This window comes from Tyto alba, unplaced genomic scaffold (assembly GCF_018691265.1).
Source record: "Tyto alba isolate M040663 unplaced genomic scaffold, T.alba_DEE_v4.0 Super-Scaffold_23, whole genome shotgun sequence".
Taxonomy (NCBI): domain Eukaryota; kingdom Metazoa; phylum Chordata; class Aves; order Strigiformes; family Tytonidae; genus Tyto; species Tyto alba.
Window position 1 is genome coordinate 7,189,224 of NW_024881297.1, and position 8,936 is coordinate 7,198,159.

The following is an 8,936-nucleotide window of genomic DNA, read 5'->3' on the forward strand; positions in this document are numbered from 1 at the left end:
TATTTTTTTCTTCAGTTGCCAAAGGTGCTCCTAAAAAGACATTTGAAAATGTGAACAGGTAGCAATTAGTCTCAGAAGTCAGAAGCATCCGAATGGGCTCTCTTCATGCAGAGAGAGATAAGGACCGACCAAAAGTCCGTGCTATCTGTCAAACACTGGCACTTTCTAATATGCCTGCTGCTTACAGTGGGGTTGTTGCCCAGAAAGTCTCGGTTCTGTCCCGATTAATCACCTACTGCAGTTCTAGGTCGGTGCTATACCTAGTTCAGCAACACCCCCCAGGAATGGCTAAGGCTGACTCTGGGAAAGTAAGATACCATAACCCCCTTTGTTGCCTGAATGAGGGTTAAATAGAGCTCGCCTTGCCAACTCATCATCTGAGCTGCATTACAGATCAGATGGAGCAGAGAAGAGTGGAAGGTCATGGACCCTGCGTTGTTCTGAACGGCCCTGTCACTCCGCAAGAGAGTTTGCTGCTTGGGAGAAACTTGCTGCTGCTTTTTTGATTGCTCGTCCGTTTTGGAAATGCTCTAAGTGATTCAAAGCATAAGATACACAGTTGTGCCGCACAGCTTGCGTTATCAGGGTGCCCTGCTCACACGTGTCAGGAGCAAATCTCTGTTGTAGTTTCCCATATCCCTTCTGCATACCAAGTACTCTCCTAGGCCTGGACACGAATGCTCTGGTTGTCTGTGTAGTCTGTTTCAGAGGCAGAAGGTTTTTTGAAGCCTACCAACTGCTGAATGTAAGCTTTTCCCCCACTTTTGAAGCTTTAATTGGGAAAATTTAAGTGCTTTTAGGGATATGTTATATTGGTTGACATGCTGAATTTGCAAGGTACTTTTCAGGAGTATTTTATGGCAGCCATGCAAGAAAGTTTTGGTTTTCATCTGTTTTTCACAGAAATCTCTGTTTATTAAGTCTGCTTTTCTTTGGGACGTTCTAGTTGCAAAACCAGTGTTTCTAAGAACACTGCCAAGCTGGGGTTTCTTGGGGCTTTTACTTGATAGCGTTCTTAATGCTGCTGAAGAAATTTACCTCTCTCTCCCAGTCTTAGTCTTTGCCACCTAGAAGATGCTGCTCTGTTCTCCCCTCAAGACTTGTTTTTTGGCGAACAAATCTAAACAAAAGCCAGCTCTCCTGAAAGACTGGGCATTACAGGTGACTGCAGCCAGGCTGGGACTTCTCACACTGGCCAGAGATACTGCCGGTCATCACGCTGATGTCTCAGCTCAGGATCTCTGGTACATGTCACAGGTTGCCCAGCGAGGCACTGATAGCTCTTCTCGATGACACGGAACAGCAGCCTAACCACATGGAAGGAGTTGTGGTCAAAAGCTTTGTTTGACAGGATAGCCGAGTAGAAAATGTTACCTACGTGCAACAAATTACAGCCTGTCACGGTCATGCTCCGCACAGACCCTGACAGCTCTGGAAAGCTGAAATCATGTACCCTCCCACTTGTACAAATTCGAGCAACTTGCTTCTGCTGTGCCACCGCCAGCTGAGTGCTCTCTCCAGAATTAGGCATTTTAATGTGGGAAGTGAAAATGATGAAAGTTTCCCCCTCTCTGCCCTGTTTGTTCCTTATCTCTGAGAGGATGAGAAGCACTACCTCCTACCAAAGCAAAGGGTTTCTCAGCTAGACAAAATGATTTACAGTATGAATAACCACATAATGATGGGCATGAAGCAAGTGCTAAATTTACTACAGCTCTGTACTGGCCGATCTTGCATAAAATGAAGCCATTTAGTAATAAGCGTCGCTTCACATCCCGCTTCTGTATTACTGCAAAACATCACTGTTGTTCCTTAGTTCTTCCAAAATGAACCATATAGCTTTGGCAACAGTACTCAAAAATGCTGCCCTCTCCCAGCACACTGGAAATACCAGTTATTTGCCAGAAACAACTCCCTGGGGCTCACATAATGTCTCTGCTGGGAGACAAGTGTTCCAGGTACTTACGAAACATTTGCCTTGAAAAGCCACAGCAATAATTGACCTGTACAGGAAGGTCTTTAACAAACTGCAGGGAGACTGTGTTTCTAATGGCTCTGGGCTTCTCCATCGGCATGACTGATAACTGTTGATAAACTTGGTGAAACAGGTTGTTTACCAGTCCTGAGGTAGTAGATATTTTCCTGAAAGTCTAATAAACATGTCATTATGCAGATTGCAGGTGCTGGAAGGTTCTTGTTTTGGCCAGACAACAGCCCTAGGGGATCTTTCAGTATAACGTTGGTTTTCAGTTCTGTGTCTCTTGTAGAAAAAAGCAGGTTTTTGTAGGCTTAAAATTTGATCCAGTGTGTGTGGACAGGAGAGCAAAACCCAGCATAACCCAGACCCAGAGTCAGTGGTGTGAGCCACCAAGCTTCTCTCTGTCTCAGTTTCTCGCTCTCTCACATGGAAGCAGGTTTTTCTTACTGGTCAGGGGAGCTGCAAGTCGCACTGATCATTTGTATCAGTGGCTGGGATCAGAGGTACTCAGCTACCTAAAGGCCTGGTTTGTTCTCTGGAGTCAACGGCAGTGGCCTTTTGAAGCAGCCCTAGTTACTAAATCATAGTGATATATTATAATCTGGGTGTATCTGCTGCTACGTAATGCTCAAGCCCAAACTTTCAAATAGCACCCACTTACAGCTCGAATACCGCATCTGCATCCAAGGGCTTCAGTAAACTGCCTGGTTTCCAGAAGCACTGAGCTGCAGATATGATGGGAGATGATATAAACTATCTAAATCTGCAGAATATCATGCTGCTGAAATCCTAGTTACTGAAGGCATTTTTGCTTGAAAAGTCTTTCCCGAGTTAGTAAATAATAATCGTCACACAGCTCCAAAACTAAAAGGTAGGACAATCCTTGTTCAAGTGGACGCATACATGGGTTTATGGACATGTAGAAATATTAATGATATATTATCTTTTTATCCAACTCTCCTAGGAATTTTCTGTTAAGCTGAATGAGTTAAACTTTGAGCTGTTGCTGATCTCAGCTCAAAAATATGTGTGATGGGCAGTTGCTGAGCTAACTTGGGTATGTTTCTCCTGGTGTTTCTAAACATGCCACAGAAGTGTTAGTAAGCACAGGATAATTGGTAACATGGGCCAGAACAAGAAGGTGTCTGTTCTGTTGCTTCTTGACTAAAGACATATCAAACATTAGCTGGATCTCAGAAATGAGGAAAAAGATAACTGCTTTGTAACAGTTACAAATATTCTGACCTTTTAAAAGGGAGAATGTTTTCATGTGTTTGAATGACACCTCATTGTAATTTTAAAGAAACACTGAATGGAAGAGGGTCAGAATGTCTTACAGCACATCACAGATGAGGCAAAATTTATCCAAAGCTATGACTGTCCAAGCGAGGCGCTGCCAGAATAGATCTGTCACCCATCAGCAGGGCCAATGCACTGCTCCCTAGCAGACATGGAATTTCATCCCATGATGTCCTTTGCTTCCCAGTGCTAGTCATGGCACTCCCCATAATGAAGCTATAGCTGATTTTTTTTTTTTTTTTTCATTTTCTTTTTTTAGCTTGAAAAATATCTGGCATTTGGTCTCTGAAAAGGGTTCAGGAGCAGGTTTGGTGCAGTAGACAGCTGTAGAAGGTGACTCAACCGAACCAGCTGAGAGAGTGAATAAAACTAGAAAGGACCCAGAAGGGATACAAATGAATAGAAAATGAGTGAGAAATTCTGATAATGGTGCATAAACCCTTTATAATTAGACTATCAGTGGCTCTTGTATACCTTTACAATCAAGCTTCTGGATGCAGAATGCCTATTGAGACACGCTAATTTTTTTTTTTTTTTTTTTTTTTTTGACCCAGATCAGACCAGAAAGGCAAGAGGCTGTATTCTGCACCTGGTCTTTGTAATTCACATCGCAACATGTACACCCTGGAGAGCAAATCTATAACTTTGTGAAAGCATTAACAACTTTTGGGGGAGTTTTATGTTCAGATCTCTTTCTTCCTGCACACATTACACATTCCTACCCCCTACAGAACAGGGCATGAAAGGTTTCTGGGAAACTGGGCTCTGTCTTTTCACAAAAGGAGGACGTACATGCCCTGAAGTCCTCCTACACGATACCAAATGCTGTGCATTCAACAGACCTGCTGGTTAATGATCTTGCCCATAAGTAATGTTTTAACCATAGAGTAGCTTTTGTTTGCTTCAAAAGCCACAAAGCCAAAGAGGAAGTGTAGGAGAATGTGGGCAGGACAGTGGCCAGGAGCCTCATGACCTCATCTTTTTTCCGCCACACGGGGATTGGTGGCTGTGCCTGGGACAGGGTTTAAATACCCCGAGATCGGAGATGTCAGGCAGTCAGGGGACGAGGGGAGAAAGTCAGAGCTGCTGAGACCCAACTGGCTGGAGCTGCTGCTGGGATCACTAAGAGCGCTCTTGTCGCAGCCAACTCCTCCAGCACCAAAAAGGTAATTTTTCTGCTTTTTTTTTCCCTGACATGTGCCATTCTGTCTGCATCTTTAGTCAAGAAAGCGTTGGGCAGGAGATCTTTGAAAACTGCTTCACTGGACAGGGATGCTTGATGCTTCCCTGTGGAAAAAAAAGTGTGCTTTTACAAGAACAAGGTTGCTTTAGTGATGCAAGGTATTATGCGTAACCGGAATTTTAAACCTGTGTGCTGATAGGTGTCAGGTAGAGGTTACTGAAAACCCTGCCACTGAATCAAGTGCTGGAAACTCAAAGCTGGTACTCCAACACAGAAAGCTTCCTCCCTCGTGTAGCCACTGCCTGGCAGTGTCCCTGCTTCTCTCAGCAGGCTTGCAGTTTGTGCTGCACACTACTGAGGGATGGGACACACACCCTTCTCAGTGCAACTCCTGAAATTGCAGTACCCCTATTAGAGTGTCCTGTCTCAGGGCCAGCCTTACTAATGTATTTTAAATGTGCCCTTAGTAGCCTTTATTTCCTGCTATGATTTACTAAAATTTTAAAAGCCTCTTGTTCATCAGTAAATCAGTTTAATTTCTCAGGGATGTTCCTTACCCTGGGAATTGGTCTGTCAGCACCAGAATTCACTGTAGTTCAGCACTCTCCTTAATTTCAGCAGGAATCACACAGTTATTAAACTGCTAAAACTGCAGTGTGAGCAGGTAGTTCAGTTCATCTCTTACTTGGAAACACAAGTTACTCTGTTCAAACTTCTGGAGGGGGAAATAAAGGTCTAGCAATAAAAGCAGTTTATGTTCATATAAACTGAGCTTACTCACAGGAACTCCAGTTAAAAACCCTGAAAGCTAGTTTTAAAATAACTGAAAAGATAAGCCAAGCTGAGTTTGTCTTGTCCTGCCTCTTCTGACAAAATGGTGTTAAATGAACGAAGATGAACCAAAGCTGATCTTTATAGCACACTGTTTTTCACAAAGCTTTTCCTCTGCCAGTGCAAGTAAGTAGACAACAGAAGTCTGCTCACCTTCTCAGTGTAGCTACTCTCACCACTGCTCAGCACTTCTTAGTACCTTGTTTTAAGGTACTTTGAGTTGCCAAGTCACTACAAAACCAGCTGGGTGTGGGGTGGTGATGGAGGACAGAGGAAAAAGATTGGCATGGGCAGCTTGAATCCTTAGCAGAGATTTGGTCTTGTCAGAGCAAAGTGCTCCAGGAGAAAGAAAAAGCCTTTGGGATGTTTGTGGTATCTTACCTTGATGACTCACTGTTCCAAAATATTTTCTAGGTAAAACATCACTATGAAGCTGGCAGTTCTCTGTTTATGCCTTATCAGCATCACTGATGCATGGCCAGTAAGTAAATCACAAACGCGTATCAGCAATCCCTTGCATATTTTCACACGAGTGAGAAATTAATACTGACAAATGCTTCTTCTCTTTTTTCCCTTCAAGGTGAGTAAATCCAAGCAGCATGCCTTTTCTGCCAGCTCCGAAGAAAAATATGTAAGCTCCTTTTGTCTTTCTATTAATTTTCCTTAATATTTTTTTTTCCTCTAATACGCATTGTCTGATACTTGTTTTATGATTGTAGCTGCTTGCAGAACATGTCTTCACTTGGCTGTTATGAGCCAGTTTCTCAGGTAGCCAAAGCAGAGAGCCACTGATGTCAGGAGACTTTTGCCTTGTTGGGCATCCTGGTTGTGGACTTCTGTTAGTTCTATCTCTGGACTAGCACTGGAAACCTTTTTTCTAAATGAAAAATGTGTAAGCTGTCAGTTAGAAAAGATAAAAGGACTGTAGCATGACACAACTACTATAACCCACATCAATTAGTGTTGATCAGATGACAATATTTGGTGTTGGAAGAGCACTTTAATCCAATTCCTGTGATTTTTTGGAGTGGTGAGAGTGAATTGTATGTCTTGTTTTTAGCTATTTGATTTATACTCCATAGCCAGCTACTACCCATGTAAAATCAATTCTTTGCTCTGAGAATCAGCTTATGCATTTAGTTTAGTTTTCATGATGTGGGAGATAAATCTCTCTTGGTAAAAGGACCTGAGAATTAGCAGAAATGATGGTGGTTAGATAGAACTCCAAATTTCACTCAACAGAAACAAGTTGGAGAAAGTGATCTGGAATTCCCCAGGCTCTGCCAGTGGGAGAGGCACATCTTCTGTATTATATTGTTTGGCTATAATGTTCATCTGGGATCATGGCTTGTTCTCAGTCCTCTTCCTAGTGCAATGAATTGCTGAGGACACATGCTGTACAAAGGGAGTATGTATTGCAGATGCCACATCTGCCTGGAAAAAGAGGTTGTGATGCAGGCAGCTTTGCCTGCTCCTGTGTGCTCCTTCGTGGATTAAAACCACTTGTATTTTTCTCTTGAAGGACCCCAGGGGCCATCACTCACACAGATATCACCACCACATGAATTCTCGGTCTTGGGAGAGTCTGCAGCATCCACAGAATGACCTGGCATCACCTCAGCAGGTACAGGAAGCTTAACTGGAAGAGAAAGCAGAGCACCTTTCAATGCCAAGATTTGCAAGTTAGGATTAAGTGCTTAAAGAATAGTCATCATGCTGATCAGCTCTACTGTATACGCCTTTGTGTGCTAACAGTGAGTTTTATGTTGTTTTCAGACTCTTTACTCTTCAGAAGAAAGCGTGGATGTCCCAGTGCAACCGGTAAGTGTTTTGAACAGCAAAATGTCAGTTGAGTGCAGCAGGGCAGCCAGTGTGTAGCAGCACTCATTTTCCTCAGCCAAATGCGGTTCTTGTGGTAACATCTCTCCTTAAATAAAACAAAGCTTCAGGTAGGGTGAGTTGAATTCAGAGCAACTCATGCACGTAGCTCCTCAACAGTGTATAAGCTCTGGGTGAGCAGGACAGATACCAGTCTGCACACCTCACATGTATGTTCATTTGCCTGATGCATAATAAATGTTTTCCAGCACCTTCCTGATATGCCAAGCAAGAGCCATGAAGATGTGGATGATGACGACGATGATAACGATTCCAATGACACGGATGAATCTGATGAGGTTGTCACAAGTTTTCCCACAGACATTCCAGTAACAGTACCCTTCCCTCCATTCACCCGGGGAGACAACGCCGGCAGAGGTGACAGCGTGGCCTACAGGGTGAGGGCAAAAGCCACAGTGGTGAAGTCTAGCAAACTCCGCAAGGCTGCAAAACAGGTAAACAGCACTGAAGAGCAGTACCCTGGTGTTTGGAAAAGGGTTGTGAAGTTGAAAATGGACGTGTTATTTTAGAGGTGTCAGTTTTGAAAAGGATTGGTGAGGGGAAAGTAGGTGTAAGTGAAGAAATGTATCTTCTTTTTCTGGAGACCCCAAATCAGGTGGTGTTGATGGCTGCCGATGTGCTGAGGCAGGAGTGTAGCCTGCTGCTGTAAGCTACACAGTGCTGCAATTTGTACACGCATGATGTACTTGCACACATGAAATCTGAGGCCAGGATCAAACCTGAGTTTCTTGTAATGTGAAAGGTTCACGTAACCCCATAAAAGACCACAGTGTCTCCAGGCAGAGATGTATCTCTCAGGCTTCAGGTGTCCCCACAGCCAGATGCAGTACAGCAGCACCTCTTGACAGAGCAGCTCCTCAGGAGTGACAATGGCATTCTTGTTTTGATCTCTACCACAGCTCATTGAGTATGATGCCACCACGGAGGATGAGAGCGCCCTGGATGCGGACAGCCAGCAAGCAGGGTTCTCCCAGGAGCATCTCGCTGCCCGCCGCTCCCTGGGGAAGCATGCCATCAGTGGGGAATGGGCTGACAAGAGCCATGGGCAGGACAGCAGCGAGCTGGACAGCAAGCAGCGTGACCAGAGCATGGAAAATGACAGCCGGCAAAAATTTGATAGCCATGAGGCAGGAGATGATAGCAAGGCTGGTGCCAGAGGGGATAGCCGCCAGAGCATGGAAAGCAGGGAGAGCCAGGCCCACGTATCAGCTGAGAGCCGCGATGATAACAGCAATCAAACGCTGGAGAGCGCTGAGGATGCACAAGATCATCACAGCATCGAAAATAACGAAGTCACCCTTTAAAGGGAGACAAACACAATGTTCCCCTTCTGTTTCGATTCCTAAATAAGGGGTGTAGGAGGGGGAGTAGCTTCATTTCGGGTAACTGCTAACGTAGAGCGCGTGGTGACTTTGGGGGTTTGGGGCACCTTCTTTACCCAGTGGTCTCCCCTCAGCCGCCAGCAGCGCCAGCCCCCCGCACCGCACGCCACCGCCGGCCTCACAGGCTAGCCAGACCCACGCCACAGGAGCGATGGAGCGAGCGTTACCTCCCTGGCACACTGCTCTCTGTACTGCCAGCCTGTATTTTTGCTGTAACTGGATTGAAATAAAACCACAAAACCCTGTGCCTGCAGGCTGCGTGACTGTTGGGGCAAGAGGGGGTGGGGGGAAGCTTTCGGGCTGCACGAGGAGCTTTAATACCTCTCCTTCTTAAAACTGCGTGAAATAGAGATTTATTAAGTGG

The 8,936-nt window shown here is 44.8% G+C and overlaps 1 protein-coding gene across 1 annotated transcript; it reads left to right on the forward strand.

Moving 5' to 3' along the window:
- The first annotated feature begins 4,304 nt into the window (after positions 1 to 4,304).
- Positions 4,305 to 8,817, forward strand: SPP1 (secreted phosphoprotein 1). Its single transcript, XM_009970430.3, has 7 exons — positions 4,305 to 4,443; positions 5,706 to 5,772; positions 5,872 to 5,922; positions 6,814 to 6,915; positions 7,068 to 7,112; positions 7,379 to 7,624; positions 8,090 to 8,817. The coding sequence occupies exons 2-7, from the start codon at positions 5,719 to 5,721 to the stop codon at positions 8,492 to 8,494; spliced, it is 903 nt and encodes a 300-aa protein (XP_009968732.2). The 5' UTR covers positions 4,305 to 4,443; positions 5,706 to 5,718; the 3' UTR covers positions 8,495 to 8,817.
- Positions 8,818 to 8,936: the final 119 nt, after the last annotated feature.